This window comes from Micropterus dolomieu, linkage group LG17 (assembly GCF_021292245.1).
Source record: "Micropterus dolomieu isolate WLL.071019.BEF.003 ecotype Adirondacks linkage group LG17, ASM2129224v1, whole genome shotgun sequence".
In the NCBI taxonomy this organism is placed as follows: domain Eukaryota; kingdom Metazoa; phylum Chordata; class Actinopteri; order Centrarchiformes; family Centrarchidae; genus Micropterus; species Micropterus dolomieu.
Genome location: NC_060166.1, coordinates 28,446,822 through 28,470,813, shown reverse-complemented (window position 1 = coordinate 28,470,813; position 23,992 = coordinate 28,446,822). Strand labels below are relative to the sequence as shown.

The following is a 23,992-nucleotide window of genomic DNA, read 5'->3' as shown; positions in this document are numbered from 1 at the left end:
TTAAAATCACCAACAATAATCACACAGTCAAAGTCAATACAGATTATAGACAGCAGTTCACCAAAGTCATCAAAAAAGTTTGCACAGTATTTAGGGGGCCTGTAGATATTTAGAAAAATAGCTCGAGAAGAGGAATTCAGCTGAAGAGCCACATATTCAAAAGAAGCAAAATTCCCATAACACATCTTTTTGCATTGGAGGGAGTCATTAAACAAAATGGCAACTCCACCTCCTCTCTTATACACTCTAGCTTCACTCATAAAACTGAAGTTGGGAGGGGTAGACTCGATAAGCACAGCTGCACTGTTATCTTGGTCCAACCAAGTTTCAGTTCAGTAACATGAAATTAAGATTGTGAGTTATTATAAAATCATTGATTAAAAATATTTTTCCTGCCAAAGACCTAACGTTTAACAAAGCTAATTTTAGTGTGTTAAAAACATTATCTGGCCCACTTTTTTCGACAGGCTGCGGCTGACGAGGAATTAATACTAAATTTGCAGGATATGTTGAGTGCTTCCTTTTTCTTAACACATTCACCATGCTTTTTCTGTTACCTATAAAGACAGGGATGAAGAAGACTACCAGCACACCGGGCCCCGGCTTGTCCTGGGAAGAGTCATGAGTGCTATTTTCCTTGTAGCCTGGAGTAAAGTAAAACAGGTTGGAGCTGAACAATTTTACTCCCGTCTTGTTAAGGCGAAGTCCATCTGCCTTAAAAACATGTCTGCGGTCCCACAGAAAGTAAAAGTTTTCGATGAAATGCACTGAATGGACAGTACATGCCATTGAGAGCCACGTGTTCAAAGCCATCAATCTGCTGAATCTCTCAGCTCCTCTTCAGATTGGCGGTATAGGGCCACTGATAAACACCTCAGCATTCAAAGAGCTGACTGTGTTCAACAGATTATTAAAATCCTCTTTCAACACTTCAGACTGTTGCTTCACAACATCATTGGCCCCGATGTGCAGTATGTTTTTCACAGTAGGATGTTCAGCCACGATATGCAGGATTCTTTCTGCCAAGTCAGACACCGTATCCTTCGGAAAACAGAGTATTTTGGTGTTCTTACTGCACATGGTTCTTACATCGTTTACAGTAGAGCACAATCACAGAGAGCCACAGAGTTTGAGGCCCAGTCGTTAGCTTTCCCTGCAGCCTTTTACTTTCTGATTTACTCTCAGTCCTTACCCTTCTGTGTGATGATGGGATGTTATCTAGGTCATCAGACGGAGATCCAGGGTGCTGCAATAGTAGTGAAAATCTGTTCTGCTGTTGCACACTCGGTTGTTGGGGAGGTTTGTTGCTAATTCTCCCTTTCGCAGCTGTCCACGGCTGTGTCCTACTAAGAACAGGGGTTGAAGAGGCGCTCTGCCTGGATGATAATGCAGGCCAGCCAGTCGCATCACAAATCTCAGGGCGCTGGGTTCTGCCTGTTACTCGTTCTCCCATTTTCCCAGGAAATGATTTACTCTTGGGCTTTGCACCAAGAGCGTTCCAGGGAGGACTCCCACTTTTAGATTTATTACGCAGTACACAGGCCTTCTGCTTCTTGGTAGTCTTGTTGGTACTAATTAGCCGTGTGTTAGCATGCTCTTGTCCACTGTTTTGGGTCCACGGTAAAGTGGTGTCATTCCCACATAATCCATTCACTTCCACATTCACTTCTAACCTGTGGATCTCGGTTTCCAGCAAAGTAATTTTTTGTAGAAGTTTGTAGAAGTCGTCCGTGGAGAAGGGGGGCATCTTGTTGCTAATTAGCATTAGCTATAATTCCAGTCACTGCAGTACAGGCTAGTGCTATTGATAGGCTGCACTTGCGTAGCACTAAGATCATAAAAGGTTTTAAAGTATGGCAAGAGCCTATATTATCTGACAGTCCCAGTGATTTAAAAGTATCCAAGAGTTGCTGATTTCTAACAGAAAAAAAGAGAGTTTAAGCAAAAGAATGCAAGCAGAGGCAAGAGCAAGCAGCAAAGCCTCTGCACTGTAAGAAAGCAGGAAGCATTATACCACCCTGGGAAAGCAGGTTTTAATGACCACGAACATTCTTCTTATTGTTTTTAAGTATGCTTTGCACAGTTTGCCTCGGAATTCTCTTCTCCCCACTCTGATACACTCACACACACCTACACCTACACCTCAGGTAAACACTACGGCTTGCCCCGCCTCTCTCTTCCCCTGGCTGCTCCATTTTCTCCATCAGCAGTATGTTTTATAAAGTCGCCTAAAAGACAGAACAAGTCTTTTTTCCGTACATTTCCACCTGCAATCCGTTATCACGGCAGCAGGTGAGCCGCACATCGGCTTATTAATGACGCAGCCTATCAAACAACTGAAACCAACATCTGCACCCTGCTCACTGCTGCTTTACCTGGTCTGTAAGTTAATAGTCTACCATTTTTTTTAACCGAGTGAAGTGTGTGCGAAAACACATGGACATAAGACGACTGCTGCCCCACCCGTGCGAGTGCGCACGCCCGCGCACCCGATGACATCGTCCGTCTCGATGTTTCATTGTAGACATCGTCCGATGGAAATTTTATAGACATTGCCCAACCCTAAACCATTAGCAACACAATGACAGAATGTATGACTATTTTGGTCATGAGTTTCATATATTTTCTGTAATAAAATCTAAAAACCCAATATCCTATCAGATGGTCGATCCTGGGACAAAATCTTACCAAATTAGGGTCCGTGGTCTAATTTGTGTCAGTTGAGGGGTCCTTGATGTGAAAAAGAGAACCACTGGTATAAGTTTATTGATTGTTAAAATTGTCAGTTTTCTGTCAATCAAATCATTGTTTGGCTCTATTGAGGACATGAATTTTTTGTTTGACCAAATTGATGAGTAATTCACATTCAACATTTATACACAAATTACACATATGTAGGCTTTCAAGGCTTATTCAGATTTTTAGACAAAATTGCTTTATATTTTATTTTTTTAGTTTAAGCATTTCTTGCAACTATAATTATATATTGGGCTGTGATACAGCATTAAAAATAAAGTTTAATTAATTAATTCAATGGGGAAAAAAGAACATTTCTGAGGTTAGGGGATTGGAAGGAATCAGTATATCTAAAATCCTGGCTACCACCACCCTGTAACTATTTCAGCACTAGTCCAGTGTTGCATATTTGTCTGCAGGTTTTATTTCATCCAGAGAAAGTGAATATGAACATCTGCTGTGGCTGCAATGAATCATGCTTCTCTGGGCTTCAAAATGATGTCTTTTAATAATTCACCATAATCGGCATGACCTACAGTGCTTTTCTCGTATCAATAGGTGTAAATCCTGCATTTCCATTTTAACACGGCTATACACACAAGGCCAGTTATTAATATGAACATGCTGCTTTATATGCTGCTTCAATTTCAGGCGCGTCACCCTTATTATAGTTATAATTTGACAACCTGATTTAGCCACACAGCCACACAGCAACATATGCTTTTAACTGTTGGCTGTGATTCAAAATATGCATCACAGAACAGTTGCCAACATAAAGGGAACAGCAGTAATGTAGGTAGAAATTATTTATTTAAAAGTCAGATTGAGGGACATCTGAAGTGCAATAGGAGACCTTGGCTGATACAGTTTGGTCTGTAGTGAAAGAAGTCATTCTGAGTGTGTTGTCTCCGTGGCATGACTCATCTGTCTGTTGCCTTTAAAGCCTTAACTGTCTGAACTGATTGATAGAGCAGACAGTGAGGCAAAGGACTGTGAGCCACGGAGCTGTATTGAATTTGTATTGAACATCTCAGCGGTGAAAATGACTAATATTTGTGTCCAGGTCAGTAATGGTGAAACTGAGGCATCAGAAATCACCTGTCCACGTTACTATGAGAGACAGAACTGGGGTTTTAATTCTATACTAATTTAATTATTGTCATCATATCCCATGAAAAGACCAAAACCAACAATTGGTTGATCTTACAGGTTGTGTAGCTAATATATATCTATACCGAACACACACACTGGAGTTTATTTTGATTCAATCTCAGAATCAGAATCTCAGAATCAGATTCAAGTCACTAATGCTTGCATACAAAGTGACTACTGGGTCTGCACCCATCTACCTAAACTCCATTATACAAACTGACGTTCCTTCTCACCCACTATGCTCCTCCAACAAATGCCGCCTGGCTCTGCCATCACTTCACACAAAGCAATTCCAGTCCCATCTGTGACACCATGATGGTGGAACGAGCTACCACACGCCATCAGAGCAGGGGCGTCCCTCTCTAACTTCAAGAAGCTCTTGAAAACTCATCTCTTCCGAGAACACTTCCTCTTATAACACCTCTAACTCCTAACCTCTATGCACTTCCTGTGCTCTACTTCTTCTATCCCCTTACAATTATCTTGATTGCACTTTTTTTGTTAACTCTTACTTCCTTCCCTAGGTATTTACCCCACTGATGATGAACTATGCGCTCTTACAAATATTTATTGCTGCTCTTACTAGTATGTATTGTCAGTTGTAGATCTGTATTTGATGCTCTGTTGATGCTTGTATGTTGTTCCTCAAATGTAAGTCGCTTTGGATAAAAGCGTCTGCCAAATGAGTAAATGTAAATGTAAATGTAATTCACTAGAGCACCAAATGTGTATTAATCTGCCGCTGAAAATAGTTCCCCACAAATGCACTATTCACACCTGTTTGAGTACCGTTGTTTTCAGAAAGTTACTTCGCTTTTTTTAATAAACTGAAACTATATATTTGTGATTTTTAAAGATTTACGTCTTTGGTAGGAAACTAATGGGCCTGGAGCTAAGTAGAAAAGTATTCAGAGAAACAAACACATTGTTGATTTTGGTCTTTTTGTTGGATTTGTAGGCAATAACAAAAATATAGACTATATTATCCTTTAAGTAGAACCTGACTAAAAATAAGTGCCAATTTACCTCATAACAAGCTATGTTGCCATTTTATTAAGCTTAATAACTTACACTTAAAACTTGTATTTTATCATTCTTTTTGTAGATTACAGTGATGCTATTGAATTGTATTGTGATATAGGCTATTGTAATAATTAATCCAATATTTTTACCCTCACTGATATAAATGTTGTAGACAAAATATTAGAAACACCTCTCAAAATGCAATTCAACTGCAGTCCCTACAGACTAGTTAATTTTTCAGCTATAAAATGTCCTACTCAGTACATATCTCAGTCAGAATTTGTTTAGGATTTATATAAAGTCAGTGGTTGCAACAAACAATTATTTTAATTAATCATTTAAGCAAAATGTCAGAAAATAGTGAAAAATCCCCATAGTTATTTCTCAAAGGCCATGGTGATGTCTTCATATGTCTTATTTTGTCCAACTAACAGTCCAAGACCCAAATATATTTAATTTACAATTCTATATAACAGAGAAAAATGTTGCTGGTTAATTTTCTGATTGACTAACTGATTGATTAACAAATAATTTCAACAATGTTGAAAAAAAGACGGTCCTATCAATAGTGGTGATAGGTGTGGTTTAAAACTCTAAAATATCACTATCAGGTAAAAAAACAAAACAAAACAGAATTTGTTGAGTTACTCATCATGGACAGAAGATCACTATTAGTAGTAGCAGTTGTATCAGCTCAACTTAATCATATAAAAAAACAGCAGCTTTTGCTTTTTAAACTACCTTTATTTAGCCTCTGTGGATGAATGGAAATGTTATTGGAAGAAAGTAAAGCAGGAAGTAACTCTTTTCACAAGGTGAAGGCAATCAGTTGAACTTAACATGCTGCATTTTAATCAATAATGTGATTGACTATGGCCATGAAGTACCCAAATAGCAGCAGTCAATACAGCGCAGTATCTCTCCCAGAGTGATCATTTCAGTAGGGCATGGCAGACAATAGGCGTGAAGATGACAGGCAGAGGAATAACAGAGACCGTCTGCATTTCGAATTACACAGCCTTATTCAGTAATTGATTTCAGCGTTTCTAATTTTCTGTAATCCACCGTGAGCAGAGAGGAATTCATTTTCTGCAGGAAATGAATTTGGGAACGGTGAGAGATAAAATGGATGTCGGAGAACACACCTGAACACAAGTGTGAACGATAATGAGACTGGTTTCATAGAGCCCACAGACATCTTGTTTGATTGGCTGAGCTCAACCGCCAGCAATGGGCCAGCAGGCTTGTCGAAGGAGAATTTATTCCATTTTGTCGCAAAGTGATGGAGATGAGGCCTCTCTGGCTGGAGAGAAAGTACATTATTGAGTAAAATGACAGAGGTAAAGTGTGCAGCAACATTGATGCATTTGGAAGAGGAAGTGTCAGGGGAAAGTAGGCAGACTAAGATCAAAGACCATGTGAATTAAATGACCATCTCATTTCTGTAATACCTTCATACTTAAATGGACATTCAGGATAAATGAACCCAGAAATAACACAAAAAGAACATTTCTGATTTTCAAGCATGTGAAAGGAAAAGTTCAACATTTTGTGAAGCACTCTTATTTGCTTTCTTGCCCAGAAGATCGATTGATAACCCTGACGTCTGTATACTATACACTCCCGCCAGAAGTCGCTTAGCATAGCAAAAAGACTGGAAATAGGGGGAAAGCACCTAAAGCTCATTAATTAACACAGTAAATCTTCTTTGTTCCCTAAAGTGTTAAAATGACAAGTTGTTTTCTGGGGTGTAAACAGTTGGTTGAAATAACGACTGCCCTAGTAGATGTTATCAGCTCTCTAGCATAAGCTATTGCTAAAACCGTCTTCAGCTGACTTCTTAAGTGTCCAGCAGATTCATTTTAACATGTAAAAGGGTTATGCATATGATAGCTGCATCAATGAAATAATTCTAAGACTGAGGCAAGAGCTTTAGTCCCTGGCAAGAAGTGGTTGTGTTTGGGTTACAATTTGGATACGTTTGTATGGATTAGTTTTGTGTTAAACAAACCTTTGTTTAAGACATGTAGACATGTCTAATAAGTATTTTGCCACCTTGCCTGGACCTGAACGTTTGTGTTAACTTAATAAGTTAAAGTTGATCGGTCAGCCGTCATGCTGGTTCATTCTTTCCCTGTCCAATTGGATCATGTGGCCAGATATTTCTTATTCGGACATCTATACATATTTGGTTGAATCACCAGGTATCACTGGGCTGAGCTGTAAATAACCACCCTGGTAATAGCAAACTGTTTAAGCCAGATTGAAATGTAGACAATAGTCTGATGCAGCTATTCTTAAACTGGAGCGCAGCTACTGCATTTCAGTTTTACCTGTTGTCTACTTTTTGTGAATTTTTAATGCTACCCCCCCAGCATGTTACGACTGTAGTAATAAGCTAGTTATCCAGGCATGCTAACATTTGAAGCTTACGTTGGAGCAGACAAACAGTTTAATCACTTCCTGGCTATTTTTTTACTATTTTTTAGTTTTTTAGTTTTGGAGAATTATTTAAAGAAAAAATACATCACCCTTGTCTTTATATATAGAATCTTATAGAAGCCTCATGCTCACTGTTTCAGCGATTGCTGAGATTGGATAATAGCTGGATGCGGGGTTCAGCAAACTGTCACGTCTGACCAATACAATAAATCTGTGACTCCCTTCAATAAGATGTATGCATGTTTATTTACATCACATTCACATTACAGTTGGTCATAATTACAATGCTACAGCATGACACTGCAATATACAGAAAGTGCTGCTGCTATTTTAGTTCAGAATCACAGTCAACCTCTTCCAGTCTTTCAGCTCTAGTTGCACACAACACAAAGACAACCCAAAACCGTTAACATTGTTCCCTTCAATCCCCCAAATCAACACCTTTTTCCCCTACAAAATAAACAACTTAAATAACCCAAGACGTGCTGAAATCTCAACAGTGCAAAAAACATTTAAAGCAGTTAATTCAACATAATTCATACAAAGGTAGACATCTGCCTTAGCTTGAAAGATTGAATGTTATTTTAGAAAGATATTAAAACCATAACAACCACATTTTCATCAAACAGACCCAACCAACAAATGTAATTCAAGTATAATAATAGGCTTATGATACAACAGCTCTGGTTCAGTGGGAACAAAAGGGAGTCATGAATAAAATTCCTCTCAAACAGAAGCAAAGCAACAAGTGACATTAAAAACAACTGCCTGTGTTTTAATGATATTACACTCCTAATAATCTAAATGAGTCACTGAACAGAGATTATTTACTAATGACTTTTTTCTGCAGTGAAAATCAGTGTATATCATCTTAAAAGCATCATTCATAACTGATTTAAATATGACCTGTCCTGCTGACCTATACGTTTTAGGTAATTAATTAGGAAGAACAAAAGGGTAACAATTACACCGTAGATGGTAATTATTTAGAGCTTTACATCCGAAAAAACTACCAGATCTGCACATGAACTCAGCCTGAGTGACAGCTGATTTCACTGTGACATGAGGGAGACTGCAGAATAAAGAATTAAAAAAAACAAATAAATACAGAGGGATCCAGGGACTTGAAATGTCCTTCTCTTGCTCTCAGTCCAATTTGAGAGCCTGTGTAGTGTGAGGTGCATTCTTGCTCCACCTATCTTATATTGATTAGCCTGTGCCCCGTTGCCATGCCAGCCGAAGCCAAAGCTCAGAGCAGGTCAGGCAGTATGAGGCCCGGGGGTTTGGGCTCCACACAGTTAATCCAGAAATTGGCACAGCTGGCATGGTACTGGTGGCCCCCGTACAGCAGCTTGAAGCTGTCCGTCTCTGAGTTGAACGCCTGTCAAAGTGAAAGGTAAATTGTTACACACCTGAATCAGACAATAAACCCATCTGCACACAGGAGGAAGAGGGATAGATATCCAGGGTATGGACAAGGAAGGAGGCACTTTCTTATCTCTTTACTGTTCTAATGTGTACGTACTTCTTCTGGCTACTGCTGAACTGAGATACCTTTCAGCCATTAATGCATGTTCTTTGTATGCAACATCCTACAGTTTAGTTTAATTATTAAAAATGGGCACTAATATTAATTTACAGCATGATTCACATCTTTTTTAAGAGCAGCACTGCGGTAAACTTTTCTGCTTTCATGTGACCCTGCTGTTTTTCCCTGCCAAGTTACAGATTTTAAAATAGGCCTTTGGCAAGAAAAGGGTTGCACAAAGGCCTATTGTATATACTCAAATTTATTTATTAGGATAAACCCCTTGAACGCACCATCTCGTTTTCAAGGGGTTCCATATATCACAATCACTACGTTCACGTGGGGTGGTTCATTACGTAACATGATTCTAATATGTAATAAAAAACAATTATAATGTGGCTCATCAAGATGACGGTGTTTCAACCTGAAATTATCACTCACGTCTTTCAATACATTATAAGACGCCTAAAAGCGTGTTGCTTGTGAAGAGCCTGTGTATCATTGTCGTTATGCAGTGTTTTATTTATCAAAAAAGAAAGGGTTAAGGGTCTGACTATATTCAATATCTGGTCTTATATTATACCGTATATCTGTAAAACTGACTAGGAATTTCTGCTAAGACGTTTAAACCACGTGCAGATGTGCCATTGTTTCCCAAAGGCTAATTCCATCATTGTCAATGCTCTGGACCAACAGATTTGGATCATTATGTTTATTTTGCTACAGACAATCTCCACGGTGGCAAAACATGTTTTCAGCGAGACCTGTTGCTTCATAATATGATATCCTTTTTTGCCTGAAAAGCTCAAATTTTGTTGAACGCATTGTTTAAACTTTCATGACTCTCCCACATGTTACAGCTAAATACACTGCAGCTGTTCAGGAAAAATGAAATGTGGCGGTCTGACCCCCACTTCAGCGCTGTGATGTGCGTTTGCATTTTCACTGGGCCCAGCTGTAGCACTGTGGATGCAATCAGGAGATGCTAATGTCTGTGATGTGCAGTTTTAAGAGTTTGCATCCCTGGTGAAATACTGAAGCCGGAGAGAGGAATGAGTCATGTGCAGTGAATCATAGCCTCCCACGCAGAAGGAGAGGGGAGACGCATTCAGAAAGCAACAACTGCATACAAAATACACCACCACAACACACCATTAAGTCAGACACATCTTCACCTGCCCAAATGCAGTCTACAGCACAGATGCTAGGCTGGATGAAAGGCGTTCTCACACAAAGTGAATGACACATTTCCACTCTCACAACACTCACATTTCACAAGCAGAGCGATTTCCTTTCGGAGCTCTTTTGTGCCCTGGCCTACTTGTTTCCACAAACCTGCACTTAACGGCTGCCAACGCTGAAAATGTTGGAGGGAGAGGATGCGAAATGAGAGGGTGGTCACACAAAGACACACTGTAATACCTCCTCCTTTCACTGCAGAGCATTTCCCTCTCAAATCTGCACTTTCACCTGCACTCTTTTACAACCCCTCCTTAGTTTTCACCTGTATGGCAGTGAATGCAGGGCAATTTATTCTGTTTTAACTAGACAGATGCTGGTCATTACTTAGCTTTTTAGACAGGCAGCCACTTGTAACTCTACTCTGAGACAAGAATGAGTGTATTAATGCTTTTAAGCTGGTGCTGGTCTAATAAAACAGCAACTAATAGCTGCATGTAAGGTTAGGGATTCAGAGTAAGCCACTACCTGGTTAGATAACATGAAAATATTAGAAAGTATAGAAAAGCTAGAGGAGATTTCAAGTAGATTTTAATAAGACTTAAAAATAAATGAGGCATAATTACCCTTAACCTCTTGTCAGTGTCTTTAGTCAGTGCCTGTAAGCACAAGAGGAGTCAGCATGTTGAGGCATAATCATGCAATGCCAAAAGCAAAGGAGAAGCTGTGCAGAGAATGAGAAGCAAGCAAACATGCAGTTCAGCTTTTTCACCAGGACAGAGCTTAATTTCCCCATAATATTTGTGGGCAAAAACATGAAAGAATTATTACCCTCAGGGCTCCTACATATTATCTCGGAATTCAAAAGATTTTGTCTTGATCTAAAATACTGGCTGAAGATTTCACTCAGCTCGTAGTAGCAGATCAGAGTAGTCTATCACAGTTTGGGGGCTCTGATATATGAGACCAATTCTATTTTCATACATTTCTGTTATATCCTCATGTTTTGATTGTATTCTAAAGGGTTTGTCAACAAAGGACTGACAAAGAACTGCCGAAGACCGAGCGATGGTGGCCAACCTGCCTATCCCTTGCTAGCTTGGTAGCTGTTACTTAATATCCTGGCATAAATTAGATTTTTAAAGTATCTCGTGCTCCCGATTTCTATTAAATTGTGCATTCCTTCTGATGACAATGTCAAAAATCATGGTGTTTGGTGTATGGATTTTAATCATAAGCTAGCAAGTAGTTCCTGCTGGGTTTAATTAGCTACTGTAACTAGGCCATACGCTAATTAAATTTTTTCCTTAAGTCATAATCAATTTCGGACTAGTTCTTTGAGACTAAATAACTTCTACATTCACACAGACCTTCATCTGTCGAGGAGAAGGCGATTGCTGACCGCAGTTAACCCAAATGTTTTCACTCTGTGTAAATGTGTTTACACAGAAGGAATGGTGGCAATGCTTGACACCGTGACACATAAAACAGCTGCCAGATTCATCTATAGCTCTATAAGAAATATTCTTTACAGGGAAAACTAGCCAGAACATTTTCAAAAATTTGTGTTCTTTGGTCTTTACTTTTGAACTTTTCCAGTTGGGCATTCTGTCATTTCCCAAACTTCTTAGGCCTGGTATTACCCGAGTCATTTCCCTGACTCTCTTTGTGTAGGAACTGTGCTAACCTGAGGTATGATACAGCATGCTGTGACAGAGATGAGCTACTAAAACACAGATTAACAAGATGGGAACATTTGGGGAGAAAACTGACAAGATTTGGATCCAAACTTCTGTTAGTACTAGGTCCTCAAGTAAAAGCTACACAGAATAATCAATCCAAATCCTTGAAGGCACTTCAGAAACCCACATTAATATAAATAGCCAGAAATGCTAAATTATTCAACTTAAAATCCTTTCCAGTGCTTCTCCCTGTAATTGCTCAAATTAGCATTTATCATTTAGCAGAAACGCTGGAGCATCTATAGCTGCTGCTGCCTTTGATTGACAGACTGAGATGAGAAGCTGCTTCTGGTTGGCCATCGCTGTCTCTTGACCAGAAGAAGAAAAAGACTTTATACAACTGCGGCATCCCAAAATTATTACATTGCGATAAAAAAAGACAATCTTTTGGAAGATTAAAATTCACAGCTCAAATTAAGCAGCTCATCCGCTGTCAAGCATTTTTCACATTTCTTTGATGCCACATCAAAATCTCCAACCTTCTGTACCTCTGGTTGAAAAACAAATCAGTACCTCTTCACTAAAGGACAATGCAACAATCAGTGCAGTCTGCTATAGCCAAAGCAGTTATTTCACTTCATTATACTCTGAGGGGATGCTATTCTCCATGTGGCTTTTATGCATTCTTACCGCTGTGGCTCTGCCAAATTTGTAATTAAAAGATGGGTTATTAATCTCATGCTAGTGGCACAGAGACAAAATAAAACGGCATTCATTATCAGCCTGCCTCTATGCACACAAGACTGAGAGGTGAGACAGAGAGTGTGTTTGTGTGTGCAGGTCTATTATCAGCTGTACTCCCTGCTTATGACTAATATGTAAGCCACATCTGCTCGCGTCCTAGATGCCTCTCAGTCAGCCATATCTTGCCCTGACCATCCATCTGTTTCTGGCTGAGCAGCAGAGGCAATGCGAGAAACAATCAGCGCCACCATCCTGCCCTCTTAACCGCAGGGTCCAAGGATACCATTAATGGCCCAAGTCGATAAAAATCGCGGCCACCGTAGGCAAGGAGGTAGACGTTCAGCAGTTCTGCACAAAGTGCCCCAATCGGAGTTAATAACCAAACAGTTATCAGAAATAAAAATGGTTGTTAGCTGAAAGTGGTGAGGTGAGCAGTTACCTCAAAGACAGAGGCGACAGAACAGAAAATGAAACCCTTCCAAGACAAAGTGACGACCTTTGTGACCTTGAAGAAACAATCCCAGAGTGCAAAATTCCACCCTGAGGTGCCAAAGTGACAACTCCCCCCTCTCACTTATTTCAAGAGTGCATATTATTATCCTTAGACAGGTTTTTAGTCATCCTTCAGCATAAAAGCTGGGAGATAATAACAACTTAAACTGACTGTTTGCTAAACCCCTCTTACGAACAGTAATTGTGCAATAATGGCTTAGCAACCGTAACGAGGCATGTCAGGCCTGTCAAGCATTGGGTTTCACCACATGTTGAAGTGGTACGCATGGGACTCCAATAAGAGTGACAGCCGGCATTTTAAGAGGTTTTGTCTACTGTAACATAAGATGTAGTCGTTAGCATGTCTACTGTTTGTTACTACTTCCAAGACAAAGGGGCATTTCATTAACTAGCTAGCTTAGTTTGTGTGGTTTCATGCTAAGCCAATCCTTAATACTATAAGAGATTACGATAACGTTTGAGGCACTGTTATGTCACATTTGTTAAGTTAGCTGTAGCTAGCTAGCTAATAAAATCTGCTAGACAGTTAACAGCCAACTAAAATGATGGCTAGAAATGGGAAGCCTGCTTTGGTCTGCCACTTTCTGAAGTCAAAGACCCATTGTTTTAAAAATTACTATGAATTTTGAGTGGAAAATTATTGTAAACTGCATTTTGTGCCACACGACACCCCTAAACCCAGGCGCATGCGCACAATCCCACGCACATACGCAGAACGGATAAGGTAGGCGTCACGGATCGGGCAGCCACAGGCATAGCAAAAGTAACTTAGAGGGGCGGCTTAGTGAACAGTCAATGGCTGATTTTCTCTATCTGTACTAATGTTGTTTGCTTAGACACTGATATGTGTCAACTGTTGTTTGTCTGTGAGAGAGGAGCCGTAGAGAGAAGCAAATCCTGTCACTTTGGCCCCCCGCCGGGTTCGACGGTAAGAGGAGAACAGGCCCCCCGAGGCCCCCAGTGGGAAAGAGTGGAATGAGATTTGGCTGACAGTTGACTGTCTCATACTCGTTTAAACAGTCGTCCAATAGTGCTTTCTTCTTTGTTCTGCAAAATGTTTCAAAGTCAAAGAAATGTCAATTGTTATCCGCTAAGGACGAGCACAACATCATTTCTGTAAAAATGTATGCACTAACGGTTAAGTCAGTTGTGTGTGTGCGTGCACAAACCTTGCTGCGAGCGTCAACGTTGAGCAGACACACCCCGCAAGCCAACTCCTTGGCATTCTTGATGCCGTGCCTCAGAATACAGGAGGAGAAATCTAGAGAGCTTTCATCAGGCTACACACACACACAGCAAAATTTAGTCATTTGTATTCTTATAGGACAAACAGTGACAACAGGTCTGCTTACAGTAAACATATCTGAGCATCATCAACTTTTTCTAAACACTTTCTTTGACTTAAACTATGTGGAGTAAAAGCAAACACCACCACCATATACATCTGTTTTCTTTTAAGAAAAAAAGCTACCTGCATACTTCAATTATACATTGTTTTCTCTCTCCCTCCTCGAGATACTGTCACTTTAATCTTCCGCAGTGTGAAAAACATTCGTCCTCTGCCAGCGCTGTGGATGTTGCTGCTTTACAGACACTCACATCCAGCTGAATAAATAAATCTATACAGTCCCTGTCATTCCCATCGATCCAAACACCGGCCTACCAAAAGGCTGCACCTACATTGCAACCAAATCGATAAATCATTGATTTTAACCTAACTGACTGACAATACTGGATTCACTAACATTTCATTATGTTATTGGCAGCATTTTTATTGCAAATTGAGCAGCAATGCTCCATTATCGTGTGTATTTGTGTACCTGCACTTGAAGAGTGTAAACATGTCTGGGTGATAATAGAAGCCAGTAAAAGCAACTGCGTACATAAATGTGTATTTACTGTAAACTCTCCTGTGCTTTGGTATATTTATATTTTTTGGAGCATCTTACAGCGAGCTTAGCCAGCGACATGAAGCCCATCAGGTTGTTCCACACTCGGCTGATATCCTTCAGCAGCTGCTGCAGCTTCTCAGAGCACACGGCTGTAGCTTTGATGCCCAGCTCCACACGCCTGGTGACGCGATACACTTCCACCACACCTGATGGACAAAATACACAAGCACACACATCACAAGAACGTGTATTGTTGCTCTTTTTGTTCCATTTTCGAGAGGCACACTGTGTCCAGTCCCTCGCTGTGACATGTTTGCCACTCACAGCTCATTAAAAGCAGAGAAACACAATAAGGCAGTAGGACCTTGTCAATGCAGGCAGAGATACGCCATCACAGCTTCTTTTAATCTTGTCCTCTCTGTCCTTCAGAGAGTGCAAGGCCACACACAGGGCTCTTTAACAATCCTGGCTTGTTTATAGTGGCGTGTGTGGTTTGTGACTCCTCACCCAGCAGGTACTCCATGCCCTGAGCAGACTGGATGACCTCGGTACAGACAGAGGAGCTGCTGATGCCGTTCAGGATGTTGTTAGCTTTAGTGATGACCTTAATGTGGGAAGAAAACCAGCATTATAACGTATATACTGTTTTTGCTCATTGTAATCATCATTATCACACAACAGTTGAACAACATTTTCGTCACAATTAAAATCTAGGAGCCAAGTGTTGCCATTTTTTTAAGTTTTTGAGATGTCCTGCTAAAAAATAACCACAAAGTTTGATTTGATAAAGACCAGTTTTGGGCTGACAGACAACTGCCCACTTTTTCTGGGATTGAAACCATCACAAAAAGAATAAAAATGAGAAGTTGTAGAGTTTCCTGCTGGAATATTTTTTAAGTTAGGACGTTTCGGTCTGTTACGTTGTGAATTAATATCTATGCCAGCAGCAGGTGAGACAGTGTGCGAGTTCTCTCATTTTTATTTAAGTTGTGTTTCCCTCTGAAGCATATTCAGTTGCCTTTTTTTAAGGACAATTTAAATTAGTTTTAAATCAAAATCCAAAAGGTATGTTTACAGGGGGCCAGAAAATTTGTCCCAAAACGTACATCATAAGAAAAATAGGTAAAACAGCAGGTTGAAAAACATTTCAGTGCCTTTTGGTTTTCTTAATTACTCAACTACATTTGTATAGCCACTCCCACAATTAAGTCTCGCCATGCCAAGGTCAGACGCAGGACACAAACAAATACAAACCTCCAGAGCATTTTCTAGACACCTTTGCCACTCGTATGCGTAGCGCTCACTCTCCTGCAACAATACAGAACAAAATTATCTCAAATGAACAAAAAGGCAAAACAGAACAGATTAGAGAACATTTCTGTAGTCTGAAGCAGTTAACAGTCCTGAGTATTGTGCTGAAATCTGGTCGTTGTTAACAGTGCTAACACGTGGTGCCGTTAACGCCGGGCCCTCCTCACCTCCACTTCCCCAGTCAGGTCCTTGTACTTGTCCCTGATGACAGGCAGGGCGGGCTTCTCGCTCAGGGTGTTGGATCGGTCTCTGAACGGCTGCTCCGGAGCTGGAGACGGGGGGGAACGCCCAATTTCCTTGTCACCCAAACTGTGACTGCGTTTGTGGGAGCCTGAGGCAAGGACAGGAGAGAAGAGAGGGAGATGAATAATGCTAGCAAGAACCACAAACATATAAAAAAAGATTTTGCTCTATATCAGCTCAGCAACCCATAAAAATAAATAATTTTGAGGTATGCACCTGTTTGTTTACAATCATTATACTTCCATTCTGTTGCGGCTAATTCCTCCCAGACAAGGACAGCCTGAGTAAATACTTAATTTGTGACCAAACAACAATTACGTATAAAACAGAGGCACAAACATGCAGGTATGAATAATTCATAGGGACTCACAGACGGACAAATCCTGGCAGTGTACCACAACAAACACATGCTAAGCCCAGACTACGCCAGTGGGGCTGGCAGTTGTTGCAGGGTTGTCCAGACACAGTTAATGTACCCCCTCCTACTCCTCCACCACCCACAGAGACATGCGTCATCCTCACCACAACCCAGAAGCCCCACACCATGATCAGATTACTGTTCCACTGGGCGATGAGGAGTAAGCAAAGCCCTTTTTCTTCACACAAATTAAATCCAGCACAGGGAAATAAATCTGTGGGGCAAGTGGGCTTTTATCACAGTGCAGGAAACGCTAATAACTTATTCGTGGAACATGACACCAGCAAACAGCAATTAAAAAATGAACAGCCTTTCAGTGGATACGGTTAATTTCTGCTCATGGATTTGTTGGCCTCTGCTAATCCATCTCACCTGTCACTGCCATTAGAACAGGGCTGTCATCTCAACACTGCCATCTAATGTCTGGCAGCTTTATTACAGATCTGATGGGCCTAACAAGTGGGGGTGGGGTGGAAGAAGATGCTAGAGGACATTGTTGTTGCGCCATTTTAGTACCATGGGCTTAGAGTTGACCAGTAGAGTCACAGTCGTAATTAAAAACATGTACTGTTTGGTCACAATTTTGATATTAACATGACATTATAGTGCCAAAACAAATTACTTAATAAAGTGATTAGTTAGTCCATAGACATTTTGAAATTAAATCATCGAAATCATTTATCAAGCAAAAATGCACACATTCACTAAGTCCAGCTTCCTCTGTTTAATGTCATTATAAACTGAATAACTTTGGTAAACTTTTATAGGCACTTCTCAATATGTTATATGCAAACAACTGCAATTAATGATCATTACAAATTAATCTGTCGATGATTTTATTGATTAATTGAATGTTTGGTTTATCAAAAAGTCAGAAAATAGTAAAACTGCCCGTTAAATGTTCCCAGAATCCAAGGTGACAATAGAATGATGAAAATTTGTTGTATTTCTACATTCACATCTAGTAGAAGCAACATGATGATGGTGACTCACCTTGAACAGACAAGTCAAAGGTTGCCAGTTCATTCTTGATCATCTCCTCGCTGGACTTGACTTTGGTCTGAGCACTGGCTTTGAGGAAGTCAGACTTGCCAAACTTCGGCTTGTCCACCTGGAAGGCTCCAAACTCATCAGAGGCCTCACTTTGGTTTCCCTCAGAGCCTGCCTCAGCACTGGCGGCGGGTGAGTCAGACTTTTCAGAAACAGTACTTGCAAAGTCCCCAAAGTCGTCCTCATCATGAACGCCTCTCTGGTCGGCAGAGCCAAAATCAGCAAAGGCTTCAAACTTCTCATCTGTCGATGAGCCGTCCTCGGTGGGGAAGGAGGTGGTGATCTTTGCTGTGGAGCTGCTTGTGATGTTTTCAGCGCTGCCAAAGGTCAGCTCCTTCATCTGTGCTGGTGCTAAAGATGGAAGAGAAGCTCCTTCCAAACGCTGCAGCTTTCTGACATCACCAGGCAGACATTCCTCCCGGTCTGACCAGTCATAGCTAGACAGGGTGCTGAGTGCCGACGTCCCAAAGGGGTCAAATTTCATGTCGTCTCCCTCTGTAATGACAACACAGACATACCAGTGGTTCCTAGGAATAGCACAGATGCTGCCATGATAGGCAGTAGATTAATGAGCGACTCAGATTTCTGTTGGATTATCAGTGTGTCACTTATCTACAGTTCAAGTGATATCTCTTATTGTAATGGGAATTTGGTCTCAGGCAGTTTATGAATCATAAATCAACACCTAGGCCTACCTACCGCTAGTGGTTTCTATCCATGCAGACAGTCTTTTATTTGCCAGGTTTTGAGATATCTGTCTGACATTTCTGCCTGCACCCCAATACAATGTAGATAAATTACATTTTGTTTGTGGTGATTACAGGAATAAAAAAATAAAAATAAAAGCAGAAACACTTATTTCTAAAAACAATTTCCCAGATTACCCTGGATGATCCACAGAACTCACTGTGGACAGTTTCCAGTGAAACAACTTTCAACCAAAGAAATAGTTCCTATGGAAACAGTCCTCTGTGCATTATACGGTGTAACCTAAACATTGTTTTTGATATGTAGAATTTCAATCCTGTAAGCACCACAAATGCAAAGTCCATTCATCTCAATTACACTGGGATAGAGGTCAAAATGTTACAGGTATCTAAAAACATGAGCAAATAAAAGCTAAACTATATCCTGCATTGCTAGACACCATTGCTGTAAATTCAGCAATACATAGGCAACAACATACATCGTACCTTTGCACATCTATGATGCCAACTGCTTCAGTATAGCGTCTGACTAGTGTTATTACTGTTGTGACAGTAATAATACCTAATATGTTGGAGAAATACTTTTTGAGAGTTCTGCTTAATAAATTATCAAAGGGTAAACAAGTTGTTTTGATGTCTGAGCTAAATCATGTTTATGAGAAGAAAATTACTGCAATCATTTTACTGAAACACAATGAACACTAACACTGCTTCTTTTATAGTGGACAATTCCTCTGCTCTCCTCTGGCTACACTTGCTGCTCTCATCAGTTTTTAACAATTATTGGAGTCAATGTCTTTACATTAAATGCAACCTGAAGTATTGCAACTGTCCTGCCACTATATCTGCCTCGTTTCTTACACTGTTGTGTTGACATAGCACGGTCTGTGATCAGTTTCTTTATGACTAATACAAACTGACAGAGCTATGGAGCTTGCATACATTCGTCAACACTTGAGTATTCAGGTCTCTCACTCACTTTCTCTCACACACTCACAAACAAACAAATTGACCTTGCTGAACCCTTCCTATTTTGCATGAAAGAAGACTCAGATATCAAAAAGCAATTTGTGAAATTGACAAGGACCTAGTTCTGTGAGCCTTGTGTCATTAGATCACTTTACGGCTTCTCAAGAAAGGAAAGGAGAAAATAAGACGGTACGCATTTCAGCAATACCAACAGTAATATTTATTACGACAACATGAGTAGAGAGAAAGAGAGAAACTCACAAATACTGTGAAAGAGGTCTATCATTACAAGAGGTTCGTCAAACTAACACTTGTAAAATTAGATTTCAGTCATTTAGAATACAAGGGCATGCAGAGTCAGGAGAAAAAGAAAACAAACAGCAAGAAGGTAAAACAAAAGACAATCCGAAGATATAGAAGCAGAAACCAGAATGAGAAGGCACATTCACAGACTAGAATCAGGAAATTCTGGGGAGATGACAGACTGTGTTTTACTATTAGGATGTGAAGCAACAGGTATTTTGGAAAAGATATGAATACAGAACACTTGAAAATCCAGACTGAAAAGATAAATTCAAAGAACAAGCTCAAGGCAGGAAGCATAAACCCTTTGAGGACCTGAGGGGGCAAATTGGTAGAGAATCCTAAAAAAACAATGCTTGTTTGGAAAGGCTGTGTACAAACTCCTCCCTAGGAGCAGTGAGCACTTAAAAGCCACACTTTAAGAGGTTGCAATCTTTACACATTTATTAAATAAGATTATTTCTTCTAATAGCAAATAAGACAAGATGCTCACAATATCTTCATTACTCTGCATTTAAAAATGTGAAGTAATCTTCATTCAAGCACTCAAAGGGTTACAGAAAACAAAGAGGGCCATCCTTACACCTGACATCCCAGAAAGGACTGGAAATTTACATCCAATCACAGATGCAGAAACAGATTTAAAGAGACAGTATCCTTTTTCTCTTGCTACAATGATTGTTTGTCAAATCAGGCTAATGTGCACAAACGTTTATAATCCCCTAAATAATAGCACATCATTATTACTCAAGACAACAAGGTTTAGTTTGGAATGGTAACCTAAAATATTTTAACAAAAAAATTAATCTTACTAAATACTGTAGGCTACATTTAATTTACATAGTTGGCAAATCACAACAAGACCAAGGAGTCCTTCATAATAAGAGCTCATATTCCTGTAATAAAAATACACTATTAAATCTGTATACATTTTTTTTCCTTTGATAGAAACAACTTGCAATACTGTTATGCATAAAATGGTATCTTGTATTATGTTCTTGTCAATTTCACAAATTGAAAAGGCAGGCACACTGCAGCAAAAAGCAAGGCAGGAAGGGTAATACTAACTTCATTATGTTCTCAGAGAGCCAGACTGTAGAGCAACACATGATAATTCATGCTGCAATATCGCAGATAATATTTTAAAAAAAAAAGAATATCAGATTCCTTTTGTGCTCCAGACTCAAAAGGAACCTCACAAAAGAAATACTGTCTCTTTAAGATTACGTACATGTCCAGAAACACAGTGTAAAGCATGGTGAGGTGCTCAAACGGCTCAGCCTGCTACACTTTAACAACAGGTTAGTCCTGGAGCTTTCCGAGAACAAGAACATTGGATAGATAAGGGTGAAAGGGAAACGAGGAGCAGCTGTTACAGCAGTGTAAAAGCTCCTTAGGAATGTATCGATGTTAAACTGGGTACTGTCTTTGCCTGATCAGTGGCGTTTTGCTGCAGCTCCATGGACTGTTTGAACACATCATCTTACTCTGTCAGTACAGAGGGGTCTGTTTCAGTTACACCAAAGTTGACCGCTGTACACAAACTGAAATAAGGCAATGGGGATGTTTACATTTTTGATTTCTTCTGGTCAGGAAGAGGAATTATCAATTCCTTGAATTAAATGGTATGGTAGACATGTTGTGCACAATTGCTGTCCATGCACAAAGCTGGATGCATGAGTAAAAAAAGCGGCAGTGTTGTTAGGTGAACCCTTTGCCAAGGGTGAGCCTTCAAAAAAATTAACAAAAAGAATATCATAAATGTCTTAATTTCAAGGCTTTTCACCTGCCAACGATTACTCAGGTTACATTAAGAATTGGTCTTGAATGTTTTCTGTGAAACATGAGCCATGACATGGAAGGTGAGATGCTCGATGAATAAATTATGAGCACTGGAGAGAGGAGAGGGAGTGCAGACATTGACATTACCTGATTATTACCGAAACTGGGTCTAAACAAGTTATAGGTAAACTTTAACTCCAATTTCACGGACGTGAGGTAGGGGAGAAAAAGCGGATACACTATAATGGTAACATCACATAATTAGAGGGCCATTTGACCCAAATAATACTGCATTACAAGTATTAAATACTGCAGGGTAATAAAATAGCTGACCTAAGACACACTCATATTCAAACACTCTGGCCAGAAAATTGTATTGCATCTAGCTATGCCGTGCCCAACATCTCAGCTGCTTTTGTGACAAAATTCAGTGTTGCTCTATTTCAAAATAGCTTGTTTCCTGCTAAATTTCCTATTTACAAAACATTTCATTTCCAGCTAAATCAAAATTATATTATCTGATCCGCATTCAGCACAAACCAAATGTCAACAGTTAAAAAGGTGAATGATGGCTTACAGATAATGCCTTTGGTAAACTGCGGCCTGTTGTGTGAAACCTGTGATTAGAATAAACAAGAGGATCATAACTGCAACACCCTCCTGTACTTGTATGTATTCAATTCAGCCTGTGCCTGCGCACACACACACACACACACACACACACACACACACAGTTCAGCCTGCGGAGGCAATAGGTACACTGAAGGGAAACGAGCTGTCTGACACAAACAAACAAGGAGCTTATCCAAGTCACACAGACAGCAACCGGGGACCTCGTCTATCAAGTACGACTGCCATCACATAAAAAACAGGCACTCATCATTTGTAAATAAATAGAGAAATGGGCCGGGACCTTTCTGTCATTACAATAATATTATATGCAGGAAGGGAGTGAGGGGAATTTGGAAATAAAAAGAAAAGGGAGGAAGGATTCAAATAAATACATATATATATAAATAAATGAGATGAAATGAATGATGAAATGTACAATGAAAGATGTGTCTTATCTGATATGTTATTCATGTAGTGTTATGTCTGTCTTTAGTGTTTGAGCATATTCAATTAAATTAGGACGTCATTACTTGCCCTTTGAACCCTTGTGTGGTTTCACAAGTGGACACTGAGGAGGAGAGGCCACTGCTGGCCTTTAATTAAGAATTAATACTGTGTGACTGGACGGGGCCCTCACCAGAGCAATCGCACTAGTTCCTCACCTGTAGCGGGGGGCTGGTGGGCCGAGAGACCCGGCAAATCCAGAGAGCTGTCTGACATCACATGCTTCAGGTCTCCGCCCATGTCCGACAGCTTCATGTCCAGCTGCACTGAGAGCGCGTCCTCGGAGTCGTCCTTTCCTACACTGCTCCCCCCGATGGATGGGAGGTCGAGGGACTTGACGGAGGCGGAGTCCTCTTTGGCCTGTTTGAAAGCGGCCACCTTGTCCACCAGAGTCTTTTCTGAAGCCCCGAGTGCTGTGCAGAACTTCGAGGACTGAAAGTCGGCAAAGTCATCTGTGTCGCTTTTGAGAGAAGAGAAGGAGCCACCACCACTCTCCTTAGTATCATCATAGGCCAATCCACCCAGTTGTTTGAATACGTCGTACTTGTCTGAGCTCTGCTGAGGACGCTGCTGGGTGGAGGTTTCCCCTTGGATCCCCATGCTGCTCTCGCCTTTAGGCTCCCCACCAGAGCTGCCAAACGCCATGAAGTCTGCAAAGTCGTCCTGAGGGGCTGCCACAGCTCCTCCTGCTGCTGAAGCTTGAGCAGCATCAGAGGAGGAACCAAAAAGGGCAAAATCACCAAAATCATCTGCCCCTCCTCCTGGAGGTTTAGCTCCACCTGGTAGGAGCACTAGAGAGGGGGGCACAGAAACAGAGGGAAATGTGCTGGGTTTTGTCTCGGTGGGGGCAGGAACAGAGGAAGCTACAGAAGAGAAAAGGTCCAGGTCGGCCATGTTGAGAGGATTTTTGGGCTGCGAAAGAGACACTGCTGGCTGTTGCTGCTGCTGTGGTAGATGTTGTAGAGACTGAGAGTTTGGGAAAGCAGAAGGGAAGGCAGGTTGAAAGATCTTGGCCTGTTCCGAAGGGTCTAGTGGAGAGACGCTGTCGGCGGTTTTAAAGTCTGTGAAGCCATCATCAGCGCTGGCAGACTTGAAATCTGCAAATCCCTCCCCTGCGAACCAAAGAGAACAAGTTAGGATCATTAAAAATGATTTAACCTGGCAGAGAGACATAATGGGAAACTGACATCTGACATGAGACA

General features: G+C 40.6%; 1 protein-coding gene across 1 annotated transcript in view; it reads right to left on the bottom strand.

Annotated features, from left to right (window-relative positions):
- Positions 1 to 7,580: 7,580 nt before the first annotated feature.
- synrg (synergin, gamma) overlaps positions 7,581 to 23,992 on the bottom strand; it is a 37,633-nt gene continuing 21,221 nt past the window's right edge. Inside the window, exons 16-24 of the mRNA XM_046073188.1 lie at positions 17,857 to 18,408; positions 16,370 to 16,533; positions 16,146 to 16,199; positions 15,399 to 15,495; positions 14,949 to 15,097; positions 14,169 to 14,279; positions 14,008 to 14,046; positions 10,687 to 10,719; positions 7,581 to 8,734 (exon numbers count right to left, since the gene is read on the bottom strand). Coding sequence (XP_045929144.1) covers positions 8,603 to 8,734; positions 10,687 to 10,719; positions 14,008 to 14,046; positions 14,169 to 14,279; positions 14,949 to 15,097; positions 15,399 to 15,495; positions 16,146 to 16,199; positions 16,370 to 16,533; positions 17,857 to 18,408 — 1,331 coding nt within the window. The 3' untranslated portion in view covers positions 7,581 to 8,602. The remainder of the gene's footprint in view (positions 8,735 to 10,686; positions 10,720 to 14,007; positions 14,047 to 14,168; positions 14,280 to 14,948; positions 15,098 to 15,398; positions 15,496 to 16,145; positions 16,200 to 16,369; positions 16,534 to 17,856; positions 18,409 to 23,992) is intronic.